Raw genomic sequence first — 26,648 nt, 5'->3', positions numbered from 1 at the left:
CATCCTGCATATCAGATATTTACATTACGATTCATAACAGTAACAAAATTACAGTTATGAAGTAGCAACGAAAATAATTTTATGGTTGGGGGTCACCACAACATGAGGAACTGTGTTAAAGGGTCGTGGCATTAGGAAGGTTGAGAACCACTGGTAGACAATCCAAATCAACTGAGCTATCCAGCCAGGGCTATAAAGCTTTTTTATACTATAAATAAAGTGATATATTTTTACTTGAAGGTAGACTGTGATAAATTAAAGATGTATACTGGCATCTGAACGAATCATTAGTACCATTATTGCCTTTCCTTATCAGTCCTGTTTGAGAGAAGGTCGTTAAGTCAAAGTAATGGCATTGCGATCCAGTTTTTACTTGAGAATAAACTGATGATGATAGGAGAGATTCCATTATTATGGAATAAATATGAAGATTTTACGGGGGGGGGAAAGGGGTTATTTTTTTAATGGTATAGGGGTCAATGCAAGAGGACATAATAATCCTAAATGTTTCAACATACTTGAAACAAAAACTTATTAAAAGAAAGACAAATGTAGTTGGAGACTTAAACATCCCTCCGTAGAAATTGAAAGATTTTTCGGCTGCAATAAGACTAGTTTGGAATGGGCCAAGAGTGAGTGGATGCACAGTTAATATGACGATTTTTTTTTTTTTTTAAAAGAGTATGGTATATGATTTTGATTCCTATACCCATTGGTACCACAGTATTATTAAGCAATTTGGTTCTATGAGGATATAGATTTTCACCTTCTGCCAAATTACCCTGAGCCCGAAGTACTCATACTGAACAACTCATTTCTGGGCCCCATCCCAGAGTTCCTGATTCAGTAGCTCTGGGATAGGACCCGTTAATTTGTATTTTTTTAAATTTTTAAAAAATATATATTTTATTGATTTTTTACAGAGAGGAAGGGAGAGGGCTAGGGAGGTAGAAACATCGATCAGCTGCCTCCTGCACACCCCCTACTGGGTATGTGCCCGGAACCAAGGTACATGCCCTTGACCGGAATCGAACCTGGGACCCTTCAGTCCGCAGGCCGACGCTCTATCCACTGAGCGGAACGGGTTAGGGCTGTATTTTGTATTTTTAACAAATTCCCGGATAATGCTAACCTGCTGGTCCCGGGACCATGGGAACCACTGGCCTAGAATTTTGTCATTCTTTTCTTCCCACTGATATCGAAGCAGTCAGTAGGTTTGCAAATTAAACGGAAGACCAAGGTACTAGATTCCAAAACAGCGTTTGAATCCACTCAAAAGCGACTCAGCGGCGAGGCGGACTCCTGGCCGCCCAAAGTCGCGCGAGAGGTTACGTGACTACGTCAGCGTCTGCGTCAGCGTCACGTCGGCGTCAGCCACGTTCAGCGGAGACCGGAGCAAGATGGCGATTCCGGGCAGGCAGTGAGTGATGCGGGAGTTAGGGTTAGGCTGGGGAATGAGAAACCACGGCGACTGTGCCTTTGGCCGAGGAGTAAAAGCGCGCTGGAAGTGAAGGGGCTGTCTCGTCAGGGATAGAGACGGGAAAAGCGAGAAATCCTGAGGAACATACTCCCCTCCCCCCCGTATTTTCCAGGATGGAAGGAAGCCCGAAGTTTGAGGGAGAAACTTGTGAGGAAATAAAGGAAGTTAGGCTGAGGGGCAGAGAGCGAGACTTTTCTATTTTCCAAAAGCTCGGTCTGAGGCCCCTCAGTCTTGCTTCCTACCCCGCGCTTGAGTTTCTCCCCGTTTGGATGCCTTGAGGGGCAGTGAGAAGAGACCACCCCTGGCTTCCTTAGCGGGCCTTGTTCTTGCAGCTCAAGCCCTGGTTCCCGCCATCCCTTCTGGTTTTAGGAAAATGTGCTGAGAAACCACAGAAAAGGGTAGGCATATAGGGACTTGGGGTTTGCGGTGCCGCAGGAGACAAGTGTTGTACGTTCTTCCAAGTTTTAACCTTTGATGGATAATCCGTGCTTCTGATGTGGCTTTCTGGGATCGCTGCATCTTAAAGGCCAAAATGTGAGAAACTGAGTGAATTGCCTCTGATGGGATGGTGCGCTCAGATCCTCCAGTACAAGGCGAGGGAGCGTAATGAGGTGTAATGAGAAGTTATCCTATGGCTACTCGGGTGTTTCAGTTAATGTAATCTTTTAAGAAAGTGTGGGTCATATTATCCGATCAATAACTTCTTTAAAACTGTGTCAGTGCACAGTAGGGGCGGGGGGGGGGGATTTATTTTCTTGACTCTTGTCAGACTAAAAGATAATTGAGAGTGTTTTTATTTTTAATGGACATGAACTGAGCTTTCCACCAACATGTTCTTTTAAAAACCTTAGTCCAGTGGTTCTCAACCTTCCTAATGCCGCGACCCTTTAATACAGTTCCTCATGTTGTGGTGACCCCCAACCATAAAATTATTTTCGTTGCTACTTCATAACTGTAATGTTGCTACTGTTATGAATTGTAATGTAAATATCTGATATGCAGGATGTATTTTCATTGTTACAAATTGAACATAATTAAAGCATCGTGATTAATCACAAAAACAATATGTAATTATATATGTGTTTTCCGATGGTCTTAGGTGACCCCTGTGAAAGGGTCGTTCAACCCCCAAAGGGGTCGCGACCCACAGGTTGAGAACTGCTGCCTTAGTCGAATTTTACCATCTAAATCATTTCTGTACTCTTCAGTTACTTCTCTTCTTGGATTAACATGGTGTTTGAGTTTGGCTTGTGCCTACAAATAATCCCTTAGAGTAACAGTTATAAAATCTTAGCACGTTAGAACTTTGAGACGTCTGAAGATCGGAAACTTGTGTGTTCATAGACTTGTTTTGACTTGGTAGCTCCATCTGGAAGAGGTAGTGAATGTATTATGTTTTAACATTTAAATATAATGGTGTAATTTCTATTTCAAAAAAAAATGCAGGTATGGGCTTATTTTGCCAAAGAAAGCACAGAAGTTACACCCTGTTTTGCAAAAACCATCAGTGTTTGGGAATGATTCTGATGATGATGAGGTAAGGGAATCTATGTTTTTCTCCCAAATTGTTGAAAATATGTATATTTTTTAAAATTGAAGTGTGAAGTTGATGTCTTTGCTTGTCTTAGTTATTTGTCAGTACAGTGTATCTGGAGTATATTGTAATTTACAGGATTACCAAAAGGAATAAAGAAGCTCCACTGATGGTCTTCATAAATGATACATGAACAATCTGATCCTCCCCCCCAAAAAGCTATGAACTTCACTTATTTTTAAGCAGTTACACAGTCATTTTAGATAGATAATACTGATGTAACAAAATTGTTTGTGTAAACCACCCTGAAAATAAACTATTGAGAAGTCACCAATTTCCTAGAAAGTTTTATTAGTAAAGTAGTTTCTTAGGAGACTACGTTTGTGGTTATTCAGTCTCTGCTAAATGTAATTGCTCAGTTACAATTATGGTAGTGTGTAATGTTACCATAGATAGTACTACAATAATCTTCTATATATATAAAAGGCAAATATTCAAATTGTCCCCTTGGGAGTCTGACCAGGAGTTTGGGAGTTCAGTCGCTTGCTATGATGTGCGCTGACCACCAGGGGGGCAGGGGGCAGTGCGGAACGAAGGAAGGCCCCAGCTGGCAGCCGGCAGCTGGAGAAGGAAGGCCCTGGCAGGCAGCTGGAAAGCCCCAATTGGCCCTGATCACTGGCCAGGCCTAGGGACCCTACCCATCCACGAATTTCATGCACCAGGTCTCTAGTACATATAATATGAACATTTTGTATTTTAGCAGCCAAAACTATTTTCTTGTGAAATCCACAGTTTATAGTAGAAGCAACCCCAAATGTGTGCTTATGTAATACTTAAGTCATTTTCTATATTTCTAAAAGACCTTTGCATCAGCTATACTGGTACTGGCTTTGTTCTGGCAGAAAAATTGCTTCTCTTTCAATTTTACTAATTGTGTAAAAGCATAGGTAGGTAATTTAACATACTTGTTTCTTGTTTTCTATTAAAATTTATTCTAGATGGTTCACCTTTAAAAAAATTGAGATATAATTTACATGTAATAAAATATGTGGCTTTTAAGTGTATAGGTTGATAGCTTTTGACAAATGTATATGCTCCACTGAGGATGTAGAGCATTCCCCTCCCCCCTGAAAGTTCTTTCATGCCCCTTTGCAGTCAGTCTACTTGCCCACATTCTGCCCTGGACAACTATTTGATTCTGGTTTTTAATTTTTATTATTTATTTATTTTTGGTTATTCGTCACCCGAGGATATTTTTCCATTGATTTTTAGAGAGTGTGGAAGGGAGGAGGAGGAGGAGGAGAGAGAGAGAGAGAGAGAGAGAAACATCAATTTGAGAGAGACACATCAACTGGTTGCTTCCCGGCCCGCCAGAGATCAAGCCTGCAATCGAGGTACATGCTGATCTGAATGGAACCTGAGACCCTTTGGTCCTTGGGCCAATGCTATATCCACTGAGCCAAGCCAGCAAGAGCTGTTGTTTTTAATTTTTGTTAGTGACTTTTTTGTACTAAATCTTAGTTTGTATTTATTGTTGGTTAGATTAGTGGTCAGTTAATAATTTGACAGAAATTCCCCTAAATATTTGCAACTAATAAGTCTCCAGTCTGCCAAAGGGGTCTGCTCATGTTAGGACATGCCTTCATATACAGCCAGGTATTTTATAACTTTGCCTTAGCCTTCACTTCTTGCTTGCGCAGTCTCAAGTTCAAAGGAGAGTTTAGGACCATTTCAGGTCTTTCCTGATCATGCATAAAGGTCTTGGTATGTCTGTTGCATTCATGAGCCCCAGAGCTTTCAAAGCCCTCGTTTCCTTAAACCAGCGGTTGCAACCACTGCATAGAGGCTTATTCTTCAGCTTTACTTTTAAAGCTTTTTGGTTAGCCTGTTTTTTGCCTCACCTGTTAAAACCGTTATCCACTGCCTCAGGCAGCCCTGATGTTCAACAATTGTCTTTGATTGTTAAAGACTGTTTTACTTGGCAGCTCTGTCAAATAAAGACAGCCTTGTGAGTGGTGTCTTCCAGGGAACCACCATGGAAGTCCAATAATAATTCTCCAGGATAGCTGTTTTGAAGGAATTCTTAACCCTCTCCAGTGGCTGCCAGACTGCTGGTTTCTACCATGTTTGTGGGCTACTGTTTTAGGTACCATGACTCTTAGGAGGGGTTGATGGAAATAGGACAAGTTAAAACCACAAAATTCTTACTGAATTAATTGTTATTCTTAATAAGAAAACTATAAGGATTTTTATTGGAGTTGGAATTTATAGATTAGGAGAGAATTTATATTTGTCTTCTCATTTATAAAGATTCATGTTTGTTTGTTCAGGTGTTTTATATATCCTTTAATACAGTTTTATAATCCTATATAATAAAAGGCTAATATGCAAATTGTCCCCTCTACCAGGAGTTTAACCAGGGGGCGGGGCTGGCCGGCCAACCGCCCACAGCCCCTCCCCTCAATTGGCCCCGATTGGGGCGGGCCAGCCGGACCACACCTGTACACAAATTCATGCACTGGGCCTCTAGTTTCTTCCATAAAATTCACTTACATCTTTTGTTACATTTATTTCTAGGTACGTTAGGGGCGATCAGGCAGGCAGGCAAGCAGTTAGAGTCAATCAGGCAAGCGAGCGGTTAGGGGCGGTCAGGCAGGCAGAGTGGTTAGGGGTGATCATGCAGGCAGGCGAACGGTTAGGAGCCAGCGGTCCCAGATTTCTATGGGTTCGGGCCTAAACTGGCAGGTGGACATCCCCCAAAGGGTCCCGGATTGTGAGAGGGTGCAGGATGGGCTGAGGGACCCTTCCCACCCCCCCCGCACGAATTTCATGCACTGGGCCTCTAGTGATATAAATAGAAGCAATGATAGAAACAGTGTTGTTACATTCCTGACTTTAATGGGAGTTGCTTATATAAAGTTTCACAATTAATTGCAATGTTTGCTATAAGGTTTTACTACTATTTATAGCTTACCAAGAAAATTTTTTTATCCTAAAATTAAATTTTAATATTTTTAGTATCTGTTCGTGTTAATATTTTGAAATTAAACCATCCTTGCATTTCTGGTAATATTTGTTTTTATTTAATTTGATTCATTGCACTCTACTAGTTCTTTTACCAGTGCTTTCCATTTTTGAGATCTTTGGCTTAATTTCATTGTTGAACAGTTTTTTAACATGTGCTCATAGGAGCATTACTTCTTAAGTTCTTGATTTTTAAGGAATGATTTCCTGTTGCTTTCTATTTTTTTTAAGTGTTTTTATTGATATTTTAGAGAGAGGAAGGGAGAGGAAGAGAGATAGAAACATCCATTGGCTACCTCCTACATGCTCCCCATTGGGGAGGGAGCCCACAACTGGGGCATGTGCCCCAACTGGGAATCGAACCAGTGACCTCTTGGTACACAGGATGATGCTCAATCCACTGAGCCACACTGCCAGGATGCCTGTTCCTTTTATCACCTAAATATCTACTTGCATGAATGTAGTATTTCTGGGATAACAATTTATTTCAATATCTTGTAGACATTAGTCATTTTCTCTTGCACTGGATATTCTTATGAGGAAGTACAGTATTGTAGTTTTTTAAATCCTACTTCTAGATGATTTTTTTAAATTGGCTTGGACAACTGATATTTTCTTTATATCCTTTAATTTTATCTTTATGTCCTTTAAGTTACATCAGTCAGTGCCTTTAAGTTATATCTGTTACTGATTTTCATTTCATAGAAATTTATCATTGCATCAGAATACTTTTTCTGACCCATTTGGTGGGTTATCATTTTGGAGGAGTATCTTTGTCTTCAGATCTTGCATTTATTCATTAGTTTATTCAACAAATATTGATTCCCTGCTCTGTGCCAGTTGAACAAAAACAAAGCGACTGCCCTTGTGGAACTTACATGCTAGTGGGAGGAAGGGAGGTGATACATAGTTAGCCTAACAGATAAGTAAATTAAATGTTAATTTAGAAAATGACAAAGACCAAGAACAAGTAGACCTGGGTAGGTAGAATGATACAGTTAAACAGATATTTAGGGAAATTACTCAATATTTGTCTCTTGCTCGACATTAACCATGATTATGTTAAACCTTTATCAGTATTTCAGTTATGTCTTTTCTGTTGCTCACTGTTTCCAGTTTATTTATTAGCTGTAAAGGTGTTTCCGTCCTCATCATTTTCTTAGGAAAAAGCTCTGCAGCCTCCCTTTCCATCTCTTTTATTATTCTATTATCTGATCATTAATTCATTTAATACATGGTCTTATTTTAAGAGTTTGATAGGGAAGATAGGGAAAGAGATGGAGATGATAGTTGAAGGAATAATGACAGTTGGTGTAATTTTTTGTTGTTTTCTTAGAATAGAGGCAATTTGTGCATGTTGAAGCTAAAAGGGAAGATGGTAAAAGAAAAGGAGAGATTTTACATCTAAGAAAACTAAGGTAATAGGAAATTACAGAAATTGGTCTATATCACACACAGAGTACTTAAGTAATAGAGCTAGATTTTGAACCCAGAAGATCTACCTGATTCCAGAGTCCATGCTTTTAAACATTATAATATACTAGAGGCCTGATGGACAAAATTTGTGCACGGGGGTGGGGGGGTGGTGGGGGGGTATCCCAGCCCAGCCTGCACCCTCTCGCAGTCCGCGACCCCTCGGGGGATAGCCGGCAGTTGGATATCCCTTTCACAGTCTGGGACCCCTCGCTCCTTACTGTCCACCTGCTCGCTGCTTCTTAGTGCTGCCGTGGAGGCGGGAGAGGCTCCCACCACTACCGCTGCGCTCCCCAGCCATGAGCCTGGCTTCCTGTGGGAGCGCACTGACCACCAGGGGGCAGTTCCTGTGTTGAGTCTGCCCCCTGGTGGTTAGTCCGCTGTTCAGCCGATTTGCATATTAGGGTTTTATTAATATAGGATTCCCTTTCAGAGACAGTTTGTTTGTAATGGAATTTTAATAGCAAAAGGGTTAGTTGGGGGATTAGCAAAGATCAGACAAACTTCAAAGAGAGATGGTTTTTATCATGTGAAATTACACATTCTGTCATCTGGTGTCTTAATATTTTAAGACTAGAGGCCCGATGCACGAAATTTGTGCAAGGGGCTCGGCCCCTACCGCAGCCGTGGCTGCCTCTGCCTCGGTCCCTGCCACCGTGACTTCATCTGGAAGGTCGTCTGGTCTACTTAGCATATAATGCTTTTATTATTATAGGTGGGACTATTAATTTTCAGCAAAGTGAATATTCTGTTCAAAAATAAAAAATTTTTTTAAATCTCATTCTAAGAATTTTCAGTAGGGGTGTTACTACTTCCAGAGAGCCATTAAGAAATTTGTGGAGTGGCTTTGGCTTTTACAATTATTGAGAGTGAGTATTGTTGACACCAATTTTGGATGTGGGCCAGTGATGGTAGGTAGATATTCTCCCCATCTATATAGGTAAAATCCCTCTGAATATGTATACAGATGTAAAGCTGTTTATAATTTTATGAGCCTAGGACCTAAGTTCTTTTTACACAGAAACTCAAAATGTTTTGCGCATTTTATTTTTATTAAAGTATTTTTAATAAAATAATATTTAAAATATCTTTAAAAATATTGTGTTTTGCATGGCAAAATGCAGGCTAAATTTTCTCCTAATTTGACTATCTTGTAGATTGAGGGACGATTATATCTTACATTGTTTAGAACTTTACCAAGAGTTTATTTACCATTTAAGAAAATTGGGTCACTGTTACCAGTGTCATTTGTGGTGCTTGAGTCACCAGTTCTGCAGTCAGCATATGTATCTTTAGCATTAATGGTGGTTACAGTGCTTCTACATGGTAGAAGAATCTGAGAATTTACTGTGTTCTAACATGGTTGAGCATTTACATGTTGAAATACAGAGTATATTATTCTAATACAAATTACTTTCCTTTTATGTCTTCAGGTGTATGTATGTATGTATCCAAAATGGAATGGAAGGAAGAAATATATAATTCTAAAATTTTTGTGTAGAGAGTTTATATAATCTATGCATTTCATTTCAGTATAGATAAGGGATATTAACAAATACTTTCTGTAAAAGAGGGATATTGAGCATGATGGAGAACTATCATTCTGTGCCTTCCCCTGATATAATGGCTCACTTATTATGTGTTACATTTCCATAAGTGTGTGGGTCTGTTTCTCTGGAATTTGTATTCTGTTCCATTGATTTCTGTCTCTAATCCTGTATTTACATTTCCAACTAAGAGCAGAAATGAAATCTGCTATATATCTTTTCTCAGGAAGGCAGTATAGAAAGACCCACTTGCATTGCTGCACAAACCAATTAATCTGTCTTCTCTGTCTTCTGCTCTTTGTATCACTTAATTCAGTACATGTAGTGCTCTGGGAACCTTTCCCACCTTTTTATAACATTCATCCTCTGTGGGCATTTTAGTTTCTTGTCTTTTGTCTCCCTCAAGTTCCAGTCCATTCAAAATAGCCCTTCTTATTTTCTGGCATGATTACGGATTTATTTTTTGTCATTTTGAGGGTTTGGAGGAGGAGGAGACTTCAGCATATTAATTTGCCAGCTTAAGCCAGAAGCTTTGCATTGCTTTCCTACCTTTAAGATCTTTAGTGAGTTGTTTAACATCTCAGTTTCAGTTCTATATCTTAAAAAGTATTTTATAATATCTAATAAAAGTTTATTTTAAGGATTAGAGGTAGTATGTCCTACAGTACATAGCACAGAGTAGAAGTGTAATAAATGGTAGCTATGTTGCTACAATAAAAGTATCCTCTCTGTATGCAATAACTCATCATTAGTCATCTGAAAGTTTCATGTGCTATCTCCATCCCACTTTGTGTTTGACACTCATAATTGGTAGCCTGGCTTTTTTTGATTTTTTTAAATAAAATCTTAATCTCCATTTTGTGTTGTGGCCATTATATTAGAAAAATTCCATGAAGAATTGCCACTTATTATGTTGGGAAGGAATGTGAGTAGAGCAGGTTTGGGTTGAGAAAGGGACTAAGAATGAGATTGCAACAAAGCACAAATACTGAAAGAAATGATCAACTTTTTTTTTTTTTTTACCATATACTTTACATTAGAAGTGCCTGTTTTAGCCCTTGCATTAGAAACAATTTCTATAAATAAACTTCATTTTCTTTTTTTAAAAATTCCATAAAGAAGGCAGTAATGACCATAATTATATATATATACACACATATATACATACACACACACACATTTTATTGATTTTAGAAAGAGGAAGGGAGAGAAACATCCATCAGTTGCCTCTGACATGCCCCAATGGGGGATTGAACCCTCAATCCAAGTATGTATGATTCCCTGACTGGGAATCGAACTTGCCACCATTTGGTGTACGAGAGGATGCTCCAACCACTGAGCTCACTGGCCAGGGCAACTATAATTATATTTTTGAAATACTTTTTATTTGATTTGTATGCAGTCTCAATGCACCCAGTTGTTCATCATTTTTAACTGACTTATTTCTGATTAGAAGATAATAAAAGCTTTACCTTAAAATTTGCTGTTTAAAAAATTAGCTTTTGCCCGGCCAGTGTGATTCAGTGGTTGGGCATCAACCTATGAACCTCAAGGTCACAGTTTGGTTCCCAGTCAAGGCACATGCCTGGGTTGCAGGCTCGATCCCCGGTGGGGTTCGTGCAGGAGGCAGTTGATCAGTGATTCTCTCATCATTGATGTTTCTATCTCTCCCTCTCCCTCTCTGAATCAATAAAAATACATTTTTTTAAAAATTAGCTTTCTATTTTTCCAAAACAATATCCATCTTCCTCATATATTGACAGGCTTTGATATTGCCTAATCTAACTTTACCATAAAAAATCATTTAAAAAAAGTTCTTTCTTTATTTTCATGTTTTAGTGTGTGTAGTCAGACAAAAAGCAATAATCCTCCATCTCATTCTTGGATTTATAAAATAGATCAGATCACTCTCTGAAACAAAATTACTTTATTAGTTTAGTAATAATTTGAGTTTACTTTAAAGATAAGAAGCAGCATTTGGGAGGAGATTCATTTCCTGCCTTTGGGCTTTATCTGCAAGAACTACATCTTCAATGTCAAGAGATTGTATATTTATAACTGAACTCTAATAAAGTCTGTACTGGGGACTCTGCACACCTGACTTGGTCATTGTGATTATATATCAGGTGCCAAACTGTTGCTTGTCTTTTGAGAAAATACCAAGTGTATTTCATTAAAATTTGACCTCTGTGGGGAGGAATACAAGACCTTTGACTGTTGATTATAAGAGCACTAGTTATTACCAACATGGGTAATGATGTTTTTGGAAATAAAGTTTGGGTTTCTAAGTGTATTGTAAGAGGTGTCATTGATTATAGTAAATATGTTTTCACTGAATCTTATGAAATGTTTTTCTACTATTTTTGACTGATGCAACATAGGAAGGATATTGAGAACCATGTTCTGATTTTTTTCCCTTTAATCCATATCTTACACTATATGTGACTGTTAAAGAATTGTTTTCTTTATGAGCAATCCAAAAATTACTCTCCTTTTTATACTCCTTTTATGCTTCCACTTTTTGCTTTGTTTTTTTCATCAGAGAAAACTGTCATACAAAACATCAGTGTCTTTAATTTCACCCTTGTTTTGTGTGTGTGTGTGTATGTGTGTGTACTCTTTTTTTTATTGATCTCAGAGAGGAAGGGAGTAGAGAGATAGAAACATCAATGATGAGAGAGAATCATTGATCGGCTGTCTCCTGCATGCCCCCTACTGGGTATCGAACCTGCAACCCGAGCATGTGCCCTGTGACCTCCTGATTCATAGGTTGACACTTAACCACTGAGCCACATCAGCTGGGCTTTCGTCATCTTTAATAGTCATTGTCACAGTTCCCTCAGTTAGAAAACAGAATTAAATGAGCTTCAAAAGGAGATAATCCTCCCTGAATTTTTCAGCTTAGGTTCAGAGTGACCTCTTTATCCACTGATGCTATTGCAACTTCAGGGATATAAGTCTCTGAATAGGATATGTAAAGTTACTCTACTCCCTCCATTATGAACTTAACCTATTAGAAGTAACATCTGATTTTTTTCAAAGGTCAGGCTTATTCTAAACAACTATAAAAATGGAAGCATAGCCTCTTGAGATGTCTCAAAGTATACTTTATGTTGGAGAGGCCCTTCCCAGTCTGCCTATTTATTCTACACTATATGAAATTAAAAAGTAATAGCCTTGTGCTTTATTTTTTCAAGTTCAGGTTGAAGCAACCAGTTTTAAAGTGACAGCAGGTGAACTGTGACAGATTGGAAGAGGAGAGATGGGCCAAATAATAAAAACAAGTGAAGAAGTAAAAGTCCAGCATTTGGAGACTTACTCTTCTAGTCAATCCTGAGGATATTACTAACTCAGTGATCAAAAAATATATATACTTCATTTACACGAATTGGAAAGACATAAAAATATGTTGAGAAGAATTTCATGAGATGTTTATTAGCATATTTAATATTTTAATGTTTAAAATTGATACTCTAGTGAAAAATGGGTTATATCACATAATTAAAATTTTTATTAATTGAAAAATACAGTAATACACAAGTAATTCACTTAGCGTAGCACCTGCCTCTGTAAATGTTGGATTCTGTTTTTGTTACCAACCTCTCTTCCTCTTGTTGGAGTCAATTTACTATCTAAAATGTCTTTAGTTCTTTGCTTAAACACTTTTTTTTAAATCCAAGGTAGGGAGAGAGAAAAAAAAAATCCATCAGTTGCCTTCCCTACATGCCCTAACCAGGAATGGAACTGGCAACCTTTCAGTGCACAGGATAACACTCAACCAACTGGGCTACTCGGCCTGGCTGCCTATACACTTCTTTTAATAAGTATTCTGTTACTTGTATAGCCTTTGTGTATTAACTTTATCTCCATGGTTTTAGGGAACTAGAATTAGATTTGTTTATTTTGTTATCTTTGTTGCCGTGGAAAACAGGAAACACCAATTGATACTATCCAGTTGAAAACAGTCCTATAGTCCTAGAGCTGAGGCTTATATTTTTAATTAAAAATAAATTTACTAGTATTACTATTTTTTAAAGATAATTTACACACCACAACATTTACCCTGTTAAAGTGTACATTTTGGTGTTGGTTAGTATGTTTACAAAGCCTTATACTTTTAAGGAAACATTTTTACTTACGTATGCTAATTATATTTCTTTTCTTAGCTGTAAGACCTTACTTTTGTCCATGTGGTTACTATTTCCTATTATATTCCTCTTGCCTTCTCTTAAATTCTTTGATTCAGGTCTAATGTCATATCTCTTTAGGGAAGGCTTTCTTGATTTCTCATACATTTTGTTTCCCTTTGCTCCCACAGCCCTTTTTTATCCTTTTATTGTGTTGCTTATATTATAATGATTTCTTTAGTTATTTGTCTTCCCTTTCAGACCATTTATCTCTCAGGACAAAGACTGTTCTTGTTTTTCTGATACCTTCAGGAGCTAGAACAATGCCAGATATGGTAGGCGTTTCAGTACATATTTATCGAATGATTATAATCTCAGATAGTTTTGGCTGCCCATAAGCCTTAAATATATACTAAAAGCTTGATATACTATATTTAATGGTGAATATTAAAATAATGTGCTTTTTATTGCTGGGGATGATACCAATTTAGTGTTGGAAGGGACCAATCCACCCCCACCTAATACACACGCACACACACATTCACATGAACACACAAAGCAAATTGAAATCCATAGAAGTTGACTGACTTAGTAGTAAAGTTGAAGTTGAGACTAAAAAATCCGTTACCTCATTTGTCCTGTTCTATTCTGTTTTGTACCCCATATAGCCTAATCTGATAAGTAACAATGAAAATTCGTTTGTTTCCAAAAGTGTGGGAGAAAGGCCTTGATAATGTCAATTCATAATATTACCTTTGTATTTTTAAAGATAAGTAAGGAACCAGTTGCCAGCCAGAATTTTGGAAAAGAAGTATTAAACAATGACAGCATTTTTCTGTGTTCTAGACCTCCGTGAGTGAAAGCCTTCAGAGGGAAGCTGCTAAAAAGCAAGCAATGAAACAGGTAAGGTCAAAGAGTGACTTAAATGTAATTGGTGAAGTAGGTATTTCAGCTCACATTTTTAAGTATCAGTTTTGGTATCTAGGTGCTGAGACAAAACAGAATAGGTATGTATAAAGAAATAATTTAGCCCTAGTTGGCTTGACTCAGTGAATAGAGTGTAGGCCTGTGGACTGAAGTGTCCCAGGTTTGATTCTGGTCAAGGGCACATGCCCGGTTGTGGGCTCAGTCCCCAGTAGGGGCATGCAGGAGGCAGTTGATTGATGATTCTCTCTCATCACTGATGTTTCTATCTCCCTCTCCCTTCCTCTCTGAAAGCAATAAAAAAAATTTTAAGAATTTAATTTGACCCTTGTTTTTTTTCATACTTTTTTTATTGATTTCAGAGAGGGAGGGAGATAGAAACATCAGTGATGAGAGAGAATCATCAATTGGCTATTGCTATCGGCTGCCTCCTACACACCCCAGACTGAGGATCAAGCCCGCAACTCAGGCATGTGCCCTGACCAGGAATTGAAGCATGATGTCCTGGTTCATAGGTAAATGTTCAAAAACAGCCTACGCTGGCCAGGCTGTTTTTGAAAATATGTTAGGACTAGAGGCCCGGTGCACAAATTCATGCATGGGTGGGGTCCCTCAGCCTGGCAGGTTAGCCTAGGGGCGAGGGGGCGGGGGGCGCGGCAGGTTGGCTGTGGGATCGCACTGACCACCAGGGAGCAGCTTTTGTGTTGAGCGTTTGCCCCCTGGTGGTCAGTGCACATCATAGCCACTGGTTGACCAGTTGTTCGATCACTTAGGCTTTTACATATATATAGTTGTTTGTTGATTTATATTGATTTCCGGGTTTTAGAAATTTTAAAGGAAAAAACACAGCTCAGTAAGTATAGAGCCAAGCTTCTAATTCAGGCAGCCAGGCTCCAAAATTGATGTTCATATATTTTGTCTTAAAATGTGATTGATAGAAATTTTTGATAGATTTCTGATTCTGTCTCAAGAAAATTACTTCCACTTTTTTGTGCTGTTAGCTAGCTAGTTCATATTTTTGAAAAATGTTTAATTTTTTCTTTTAAAGACCAAACTGGAAATCCAGAAGGCCCTTGCAGAAGATTCCACTGTATATGAATATGATAGTATTTATGATGAAATGCAGAAAAAAAAGGAAGAAAATAATCCTAAATTGCTTTTGGGAAAAGACCGAAAGGTTTGTAGCTGAAAATACAAACTTTCTTTGACCTTGACCTGCATTGTATATCTTAATCTTATTTCAGCATGAAGATGATCTGAGAAAAAGCTTTTAGGCATTTGAAGTGTGAAGTGCCCCTACTTCAGATATTATAGATTTGATTTAGGACCCAGAAGCCCTACATTTATTCAACAGGAACAAGTGAAATATCTAACATTTTATAAATTTTCATTTTTGCTTTTTTAAACCTTTGCAAATAATTTTTTGAAATATTTTTCTTAGAAAGTTTTCTGCTTTTGTTCATGTTTACTTGTATTTTATCATCCTCTTATTTTTTATTGCTTCTTACCTCATAACTGAATCATCTACACATATCATGATCAGATTTTTATTTTGAAAAAAAAAGGTAAGGGGATTAAAATAAGTTCATATTTTCTATCTTATTCTTTCATAAGCACAGACTGATTTTTAAGGATCTTTGCATCTTACAGTATCTACAAATAAAGTGGTGTAAAATTATGTTAAAGCTACTATTTTAAATAATCATATTACAACTAATGTGAAAAGCTAGTAGGAACCTTTCTGGTTCATGTATCTGTTGAAGAAATGTTAAAACAATACCAGTAAAAATGGTGACAGAAACTGGTGGAAAAATTATTTACTTTGTTTTAGTTTTTTTTTTTTTTTTTTTTTTTTAATATATTTTATTGATTTTTTACAGAGAAGAAGGAAGAGGGACAGAGAGTTAGAAACATCGATGAGAGAGATCGATCAGCTGCCTCCTGCACGCCCCCAACTGGGGATGTGCCCGCAACCAAGGTACATGCCCTTGACCGGAATCGAACCTGGGACCCTTGAGTCCGCAAGCCGACGCTCTATCCACTGAGCCAAACCGGTTCGGCTAGTTTTTTAAAAATAATGGTAAAATAGCACTGTGAATATTTTTTATTGGAAAGAATTTTCATTTCAATCTTGCTAATAAATTTATATTGATCTTTGCAATGATGATAAGCCTGTTTATTTGAACTATTCATTTTTTTAATGAATTCATGATAAAAAATAGAGTATTGACAATTATCTTTGACTTTTTTCTAAATAATCTTTTTTCCCCCCTAGCCCAAATATATTCACAACTTACTAAAAGCAGTTGAGATCAGAAAAAAGGAACAGGAAAAAAGAATGGAAAAGAAAATACAGAGAGAACGAGAAATGGAAAAGGGAGAATTTGATGATAAAGAGGCATTTGTGACATCTGCTTATAAGAAAAAACTGCAAGAGAGAGCTGAAGAGGAGGAAAGAGAGAAGAGGGCTGCTGCACTCGAAGGTGAAATGGAAGAGGGCGAGGGTAGAAGGAAACAAGCAGCAGAATTCTGCCCTGTGGTTAGCCATTTGTTCTGTCACTGAACTTTTTGATTATAATCTTGTGGTCATAATTTATGTATAGGAATTGAAGGTACAAGTTATGATATTATGTTGTATTATCATAAAACAGGAGATTTCTACTAAACATAGTTGTATTCTTAATAACTAGTACTTCTGCTAGACTTTTCACTTATATCTATTTTGTTTAAAACTATGGTCATTACAAGTCATTGCTTTGGGAAATGATTCCAAATGTAAAAACATTGATTACAAGGTATAATACCACGATACTTACAGAAGCAGTGTAAACTGAGTTTCAAATCCTAGTTATATTTTCTGGGATGAGAAAACTAGAGTAACATCACCCAAGGAGCATCAGCTGGGCATTTAGAAAAAGAATAACGTTAATTCAAGAAAAAACAAAGATGTGCAAAGGCCAAACAAAGTCATAGTGCTTTACTTCAGTGTTTCCTACTCATGGTCATTTCTCAAGATTTGAATGAAATATGTACTTATAAATAGCTTATTTGGCAAATGCTCATCAACTTTAAGTGGAAGAAAACCAAATCTCTAAGACTTGGTCTGTGCATGTACTATGTGTTCATCTAGACTGCAGTGGTTCTCAGCCTTCCTAATGCTGCGACCCTTTAATACAGTTCCTCATGTGGTGACCCCCAACCATAAAATTATTTTCGTTGCTACTTCATAACTGTAATTTTGCTACTGTTATGAATCGTAATGTAAATATCTGATATGCTATATGTGTTTTCCAATGGTCGCGACCCACAGGTTGAGAACCGCTGAATTCTAGAGCAACAGTCAGCAAACTTTCCGTAAAGCACCAGATTATGAACATTTTAGACTTTGTGTACCAACTCCTCAATTCTGCCTTTGTAAAACAAAAGCAGCCCTAGACAATACATAAATAAATGAACAGGGCTACATTTCAACAAAAATGTATTTACAAAGGTAGGCAGCTTTTGCCTGTAGGCTATAGTTTCCCAACTTTTTTTTTTTTTAATATATTTTTATTGATTTCAGAGAGGAAGGGAGAGGGAAAGAGAGAAACATCAATGATGAGAGAGAATCATTGATAGGCTACATCCTGCACATTTCTTACTGGGGATGAATCCCGAAACCTGGGCATGTGCTCTGATCAGGAATTGAACCGTGACCCCCTGATTATAGGTTGATGCTCAACCATGGACCCACACTGGCTGGGCTAATTTCCCAACTCTTGATCTAGAGAATAGTTTACACACAGTGTATGTTATGTACTGTATGTCCATAAAACTGAGTTGCATTTTTGCCTTGTTGCCTATATTCTCACTTTTGCTTTCCCTCTCTTAGCACGTTTGGATGTAACCAAGCAGAAAGATCTCAGTGGATTTTATAGGCATCTATTAAATCAAGCAGTTGGTGAAGAGGAAGTCCCTACATGCAGCTTTCGTGAAGCTAGGTGAGACATGGCATACAGAATATTTAAAAGAAAGATACTGTTCATGATCTGTGGTTGGATCATTTTAACCCTCTGAAACAGTGGTTCTCAACCTTCCTAATGCTGCGACCCTTTAATACAGTTCCTCATGTGGTGGTGATCCCCAACTATAAAATTATTTTCGTTGCTACTTCATAACTGTAATTTTGCTACTGTTATGAATCGTAATGTAAATATCTGATATGCTATATGTGTTTTCCGATGGTCGCGACCCACAGGTTGAGAACCACTGCAAGGTGAGAATTGCAGCATTGCATATTGTTTTTTTGTTGTTTTTCTTTTTTTAAATATATTTTTATTGATTCAGAGAGGAAGGCAGAGGAAGAGAAACATCAGTGCTGAGAGAGAATCATTGATTGGCTGCCCCTGTACACCCCCTACTGAGCATTGAGTCCGAAGTCGGGGCATGTGCCCCAACCAGGAATCGAACCATGGCCTCCTGGTTCATAGGTTGATGCTCAACCACTGAACCATGCTGGCTGGGCTGCATATTGTTTTGTCAGCCAAACCTGACCTAATTAAACGAATGGCTAGGAGTTTACAGTTTCTTAATTTAAAACATTTTACAGTTTCTTAATTTAAAAGATATTTAGTTCAACATTGTGTTGATTCTGCAATAATTCTACTTACATGTTTAGGTAGAATATAAAAAGAGATGTGGTTTACTTTTATAAATAGGACCTAGCCTCCATAAAATGTAAAATTCACATCTTAATGGCTAGAAATACACTATCCAGTACGTAGCCACTAGTCATGTGTGGTTGTTTAATACTACATTTAAAACTTTGGCCACAGCCATATTCAAGTACTCAGTTGCCACATTTGACTAGTGGCTGCCATATTAGTACAGATATGGACATTACCACTTATGTAGACATTTCTGTTAGTACTGCTCTAGAAAATAAGAGTTAGAGGATTTTTTTTAATATTATAAAGTATTAGAGGCCCAGTGCATGAAATTGTGCCCAGGTAGGGTCCCTAGGCCTGGCCAGCGACCAGGGGCCTTCCTTCCCCTGGCTGCTGGCTGCCAACTGGGGCCTTCCTTCGTTTTGCGCCGCCCCCTGGTGGTCAGCACACATCATAGCAAGCAGTCAAACTCCCAGTCAGTTGAACTCCCAAGGGGACAATTTGCATATTAGCCTTATAGGATTAAAGAGGAATGCTAAAATGTTCATATCATAAGTATATAGCTGAAGGTAAAAGGGAGAATTAGTCCTAAACTTGTATTTAAATAAACTTTTTGGGAACAGAAACATTCAGATAAGAGGATCTGAGTCTTACGTTGCTGGGGAGAGAGGCAGGAGAATGGAATTAAGGATTAAGAGAGGGAATTAGGTTTATATTTCTCACCCCCCAACTGCCAGGTTTTGATTTAAAAATTGATGAGACTTATGAGTCTAAGAAGGTATATTTGAAGATTGAGATTTAGTGTTCCTATTATTAGAGTTTCATCTGAAATAATTGTGAGGCCAGCCATAAAACTCCATAATGTCACTTAATAGTTACACTTCTCAGAGTCTAATAGAATTCCTAATTAGTGGTGAATACTTTAGCCAAGACAGTTGTACTAGCAACTCCTAAAGAACCATAGTTGTTGCTCTATTAGTATGATTAGTAAGTGATAAGAATGAATGTGTTGGTTAATTAACCATGCTTATCAACTGGGAAAATTCAGATGATATAAACAATTTTAGTGTTGCTGTTTGTAATGGTTGGATGGATTCACATATTTTCATTTTGTGGCGATAGGTGCCAAGGAGTATTTCAAGATGCTGGTGCCTCTTTAATCATAAGAGGGTTTATTTAGTGATATTTTGAATTAGATTTTGCCACCATTTTGCTGTGAAAAATTTTATCTTCATCTGCTTGCAGGGCTCTTCTTAATTTTTATAGAAATAAAAATAAAAATCCAACAAAGAGCCACAACTTAAACTTCATATTGTGAAAATACTAAGATCCAGAATATATCTTTCTTTTCCCAACTATTCTTTGTCTATGCTTAGGATAAATGAAGGCCTTGTACAGATCCCTGCCTAAAAGCTCTAGTGATCCAATACAAAAAGCCTTATTTCTTTTTCACTTCTACCAATATTGAAAATATTCTAAATTGTTAGAAAATGCTAATTTGCAGGTGTTTACAAGGTAAATAGACATGAGCATCTTTTTACATTTGGATAATCAATATGCATATATAATTATAGTTTTATTGATTTAAATATTGAGAAAAATGTGAACACTTCATTTGCTTACTATAGATCATAATGTGGCACTTAGTGTTATATTTTTTTTTATAGGTCTGGGATAAAGGAAGAGAAACCAAGGGGTTATTCTGATGAAGTAACTTCAGAGAACAGAATACCACCTGAGAAATGCATTCTCCAAACTACTGTGAAAGTAGAGGAAAACCCAGATGCAGACAGTGACTTTGATGCTAACAACAGCGAGGATGATGAACTGGAAGAAAATAATAAAGTGAACTGCAGAAGGGAAAAGAGCATAGAGACCACTAAGAATGACTCCAGGCATCACAGGAATCAAACCCACTCACGGTCATCTAGCGAAGAAAGAGAACATGGTACCAAAAGCCACACCAAAAGTTCCAAGTCAAGAGGACATGAGAAACGGGAAGATCAGCACCAAGAGAGACAATTCAGGAACCAGGAGAACTATTATACTGACCGTGATTACCAAAAAGAAAAGAAAGATTCCCATAGGCACAGAGATGCCAGTCATAGAGATTCCCACTGGAAGAGGCATGAACAAGAAGATAAACTGAGGGGACGAGACCAAAGAGAAAGAAATGACAGAGAATGGAAAAGGGAGAAAGACAGACAGAAATATCCCACAAGAGAACAAGAAAGAGATAGGCATCGAAATGATCATGACCAACACAGTGAGAAAGGAGTAGAAAAGGAAGAGAAAAGCAAAGAAAAGGAAGAACATACGAAAGCAAGGAAAGAAAAATATGAAAACAGAGATAGAGAAAAACGAGAAATGAGTGTTCAATCTTCAGAAAGAAAGCGAGACAAAAAGGAAAACAGCCCGAATTCTAGGGCAAAGGATAGGTTTCTTGACCAGGAGAGATCCAATAAAATGAGAGACGTGGAAAAGGATAAAGAAAGTAACCCAGAGAAACTCTCTAGTTCTGAAACATCACTGGGCACAAAACACAGAACCACAGAGGAATGCCAAGAGATGGGCAAAGAACAAGAGAGACCACACGAGACTGTGAACAAGTTTGCAAAACGGAACAATGAAGAAACGGTAATGTCAGCTAGAGACAGGTACTTGGCCAGGCATATGGCACGGGTTAATGCAAAGACATATATTGAGAAAGAAGATGATTGACTTGGTGGAATATGCTGTGTGAACACATAAAGGAGTGTTAATAGTGGTAAAATACATTTTCAAAATTCATTATTTGTTTAGGGTTAAGTCAAAAGTCAGTCTTTTTTTCTTAAATGCTTGACTGAATCAATATATAATATTTACATATCAATACCACATTCTTGGTTGTATTCAAGCAGCCTAAAGAGTGTGCTAAGTCCCGTCCCGGTAGATACTTTATGAGGAAAATTGGCTCTGCTATAACCATTAAAAGATAATTTAAACAACTCTCCTAATGTTGGTTTTGTTGCAGGAGCTGTTTATTTTATAAATATTGTGTTTTCTATAAAATTAAGTGAATTTGAACATAGAGAATATTGTTATACTTTATGTTTTGAAATTTGTGTTAAAATATAAAATATGGACAGATATATATCTTGTTAGCTCAAGCATATTTGGCTTAAACGAGAATAAAAATGGTGATATGTTTGTACTTCTAATTCATGCTCTAATTTTAAAAGAAATGTCATTTGTACACAATTGCTCCCCATTCCCCCACTGTTAAAAATTACTTTTCATTGAATTCTGTGACCTCACAAGTGAGTAAATTGGTTGTGTATATAAGTCAGTTTTAGCTAAGTGTGAAAAGGTGGAGACATTTAGTCCAAATGATATTAGCTAAAGATCCAGGTGTCTATTTATGAATATGTTGTTTTATATGCTCTAAAATATACAGCTTATTACAACTTCCATTTATTTATCAAAACTGAAATCTCTATGCTGTCTTTGAAATTTACCATTTAAAATGAAATATTATAGCCCTGACCGGTTTGGCTCAGTGGATAGAGCAGTGATTCCCAAACTTACTTGGCCTACCGCCCCCTTTCCAGAAAAAATATTACTCAGCCCCTGGAAATTAATTTTTTTAAAATTTTAATAGCAGTTACTCATCGCCCCCAAATGCACCTGTGGCCATCACCGCCCCCCTGGATCGCTGCAGCGCCCACCGGGGATTCCGGCCAAGGGCATGTACCTTGCTTGCGGGCACATCCCCAGTAGGAGGTGTGCAAGAGGCAGCAGATCGATGTTTCTCATCGATGTTTCTAACTCTCTATCACCTCTCTCTTCCTCTCTGTAAAAAGTCAATAAAATATATTTAAAAGATATTATAAATAATTTATTCATGGGAAAAGGATGAACGATATGGAGAAAATAGTTTTCTAACAATTCTTCCCATTAAGAAAGTGCTATTTGCCCTGGCTAGGTGGCTCTGTTGATTGGAACATTCTCCCATACACCAAAAGGTTGCAGGTTCGATTCCCAGTCACAGTGCTAAGGGAGGCAACTGATCAATGTTTCTCACAGAGATGTTTTTCTCTCTCCCTCCCTCTGCCTTCCACTCTCTAAAAATCAATGGAAAAATATCCTTGGGTGAGGATTAACTCAGCATGCACAGAGGGTTGTAGTATGATATAACTATTAAAAAGTTTGAGTGAGATCATTGAAGACCATGAGTAGCAGGCTAAAAATCTTCAACTTTGAAAGAGAATGTGGTTCCTTTGTTAGGGTTGTTAAAACTAGAGCCATATGTTGGAAAGATTAATTTAACCATAATATACAAGATAAGTGTAGGAGGGAGAGACTAGTCTGAGGGATCTGGTGAAAAGCTGTCGATTTCCCTTTCACAGTAAGTAGTTCCAAGACTCATAAAGTAGCTTGGATGGTTTAGCTGGCAAAAGCTATAATAGAGTTGACCCTTAGACAACACAGGTTTGAATTGTGTGAGTCTGATTATATACAGATTTTTTCAATAAATGCTGTAAATGTATTTTCTCTTTATGATTTTCTTTCCCTAGCTTACTTTATTGTAAGAATACAGTATATACACATAACATACAAAATATGTGAATTGTCCATTTATGTTCTTGGTCAACAGTAGGTTACCAGTAGTTAAATTTTGCAGGAGTTAAAACGGATTTCAACTGTACAAGAGATTGATGCCCTTAACCCCCCTCACCCGTGTTCGAGGGCCAACTATTTCACTTTTTTTTTTAAACATTGTTACTGATTTCAGAAACCAGTAGTTAAATTTTGCAGGAGTTAAAACGGATTTCGACTGTACAAGAGATTGATGCCCTTAACCCCCCTCACCACTGTTCGAGGGCCAACTATTTCACTTTTTTTTTAAAACATTGTTACTGATTTCAGAAAGGGAGGAGAGAGAAATAGAAACATCAATGATAAGAGAGAATCATTGGTCAGCTGCCTCCTGCATGCCCCACACTGGGAATTGAGTCCATAAAGGTACATGCTGCCCTCACTGGGGATGGAACTGTGACTTCCTGGTCCATAGGTTGATGTGCAACCACTCTGGCCAGACCAATAGTATTACTTTTATTAACTAAGTTTGGCATAATTCAGGGAGAAGCAACAAATTAAGGGTTTCTTCTCCTTCCCCAGATATATAGATGTTTTTGCCTTTCGCATTCATTCACACCTTTTCTGGGAACAGTGCCGTGATTTTTCCTTGGGAAAGTACCCTTAACTACTCTTAGTCTAGTGATCAAATGGGGCTGAATAGGCTCCAAGTATGTGACTCAAGCTAGGCCAATTCTGAGATTTGACAGAACTTAAAAAGATGTTTTCCACTAGCATTGCTGATAGTGAAGATGAGGTAAGTCCAGAGTTGCAAAGAATGAGAGTCTGGCTGCCTGACAGAATAGAGCCAACCAAAGAAAGCAGAAATAAGAGAAAGATAAAGACCTACTGATTGCTTTTGAATCTCTGGTCCTAGTGGGGCATATATATTTTTTTAGATACTTAAACCAATACTTCTCCTTTTTCTCTTGGGCCAGTTTGAATCGGATTCCTGCTACTATAGGCAAAAGCTCTCTCCCAGAGTAAGATTCCACATATGATAAGTCTATGCCAAGTTACAGAACATTCTTAATCTTTTAAAAATTGTAGTATAGCCCTGGTAGGTGTGGTTCAGCAGTTAGAGCATCGGCCCGTGCACCTAGATTCCTGGCCTCAGTTGGGGCTTGTGTAGGAGGCAACTGATGGATGTCTCTCACATCCATGTTTCTCCCCCTGCCCCATCCCTTTCTCCCTTCTACCCTCTTGAAAGCAATGGGAAAAATATCCTTGAGTGAGTATTAAAAAAAAAAAAAATTTAGTATAGCATGCATAAAGAAAGTGCATGTATCATGAATATATAGTTTAATGGATTTACACAGAAGAAACCTCAAACCCCTTCCCAGACTATGCCTCCTCCCTTGACTTTTAACACCACAGATTTTGTTTTCTAGATAGTATAGTATTTATCCATCTATTGATGGACATGGAGTTCATTTTCTGTTTAGGGTTATTATGAATAATGCTTTTAGGAACATTCTTGTACTTGTCTTCTAGTGTGTACATATGTATGTTTTGATTGGGTAATACCTAGGAATGGAATTGTGATCCATAGGGTATATACATCAGCTTTAGTAGATACTGTGAGAAATAGTACCAAAATATACTCAACATGTATGAGAGTTGCAGTTGCTCCACATTCTTGCTTATACCCGTTAATTGTTTATCTTTTGTCATCTTGTCTTTTAATTTTAGCCGTTCTGATGGGTGGGATGCTGGGGGTTTTTGTTGTTTTTAATCCTCACCCAAGGATATGTTTTTCATGGATTCCAGAGAAAACAAACTAGAATGAGCTTTATAGTTTGGTGTTAGAATTGGAGATAATGGTATGAATTCATTGTTTTCGTGATAGAGAAATAATTATAGATGCAAATGTGTGTATGTACTAGTACACACACACACACTTGAGTTCTGTCCAGTGAGAGGATTTGGTATCAGACACCCCAATAGCAATGAGCATAACCTACCACCTAGATCAGTGATGGCGAACCTTTTGAGCTCGGCGTGTCAGCATTTTGAAAAACCCTAACTTAACTCTGGTGCCGTGTCACATAGAGAAATTTTTTGATATTTGCAACCATAGTAAAACAAAGATTTATATTTTTGATATTTATGTTATATATTTAAATGCCATTTAACAAAGAAAAATCAACCAAGAAAATGAGTTCGCGTATCACCTCTGACAGGCGTGTCAGGTTCGCCATCACTGACCTAGATCTTGATTTCTAAAAACATTCTTCACTAAAAGGAATCAGAGCCTCTTGGAGAAGTGACTGTTGCAGAGAAAGTATAAGATGATACTGAAATATCTTACTCCAGAAGGGAAGAAAGTTTTCCAAGAATTAGGGTGACATGTCAAAAGGACAAAAGCCAGCTTGAAAGGACTCTCACTGGCTAAATAGGGGACAATTTGAGCATTGAAATAAATTATAATAACAACGGATTATAATCCACTGAATAAGAACCTGTAAAAAAATTAATGTTTTGAAAGTTAGATGAGAAACAGGATATTTGCACAGTTTCAGAGCAATCCCTTCAAAATATGAATTAATTACAGAAAGAAAAGAATACAATGGAAAGCCTGGCAGACACTATCTTAAGTAATTGAAGTTAACATTACCAGTATGGGAATAAATCACCCCCTCCCCCGATATTTCTGCCAAATCATAGCCTGAAACTAATCATGAATAATCAATTATCAAATCATATTGAGGGGCATTCAACAAAATAAGTGGCCTGTAGTTTTCTAAAGTGTCAAGTTCATGAAAGTCAAGGAAAGACTAGGAAACTTCCAGACTGAAGGAAACAAGAGAGACAAACTACATGAAAAGTATGATTCTGGAGTGGATCCTTTTGCTAAAAGGACAGTGTGGAATGGGATCTGAGATTAGATGGCAGTAATGCATCAAAGTTATTTTCCTGATTTTGATGGTTATGTTGTAACTAGAGGCCCAGTGCATAACATTCATGCACTCGCGGGGAGGGGGCGGGTGGCAGTGGGGGAAGACCTTCAGCCCGGCCTGCACCCTTTAGCAGTCCAGGAGACCTGGGAGGATGTCCGACTGACGGCTTAGGCCTATGGGGAGTGGGCCTAAGCTGCAGTTGGACATCCTTAGCGCTTCCATGGAGGCAGGAGAGGCTCCCGCCACCACCACTGTGCTCACCAGCCCTCAGAGCGGTGCTCCCCCTGTGGGAGTGCACTGACCACCAAGAGGCAGCTCCTGCATTGAGCGTCTGCCCCCTGGTGGTCAGTGCGCATTATAGCAACCGGTCGTTCCG

General features: G+C 37.9%; 1 protein-coding gene across 3 annotated transcripts; it reads left to right on the top strand.

Moving 5' to 3' along the window:
* Positions 1-1,362: 1,362 nt before the first annotated feature.
* Positions 1,363-22,205, top strand: NSRP1 (nuclear speckle splicing regulatory protein 1). 3 transcript variants are annotated; one of them, XM_005876855.2, is made up of 7 exons: positions 1,363-1,420; positions 2,927-3,017; positions 14,032-14,088; positions 15,158-15,286; positions 16,385-16,592; positions 17,981-18,089; positions 20,423-22,205. In XM_005876855.2, exons 1-7 carry the CDS (start codon positions 1,401-1,403, stop codon positions 21,474-21,476), a joined length of 1,668 nt encoding a protein of 555 aa, XP_005876917.1. In that variant the 5' UTR covers positions 1,363-1,400; the 3' UTR covers positions 21,477-22,205. The 3 variants fall into 3 exon arrangements, with proteins under 3 accessions (XP_005876917.1, XP_014403749.1, XP_014403750.1); XM_014548263.1 differs by lacking the exon at positions 1,363-1,420 and adding an exon at positions 1,914-2,014; XM_014548264.1 differs by lacking the exons at positions 1,363-1,420; positions 2,927-3,017 and adding an exon at positions 4,985-5,160.
* Positions 22,206-26,648: the final 4,443 nt, after the last annotated feature.

The sequence above is a fragment of the Myotis brandtii genome, unplaced genomic scaffold (assembly GCF_000412655.1).
Source record: "Myotis brandtii unplaced genomic scaffold, ASM41265v1 scaffold50, whole genome shotgun sequence".
In the NCBI taxonomy this organism is placed as follows: domain Eukaryota; kingdom Metazoa; phylum Chordata; class Mammalia; order Chiroptera; family Vespertilionidae; genus Myotis; species Myotis brandtii.
Note: the sequence above shows the minus strand (reverse complement) of the source record. Positions and strands in the feature narration are given on the sequence as shown.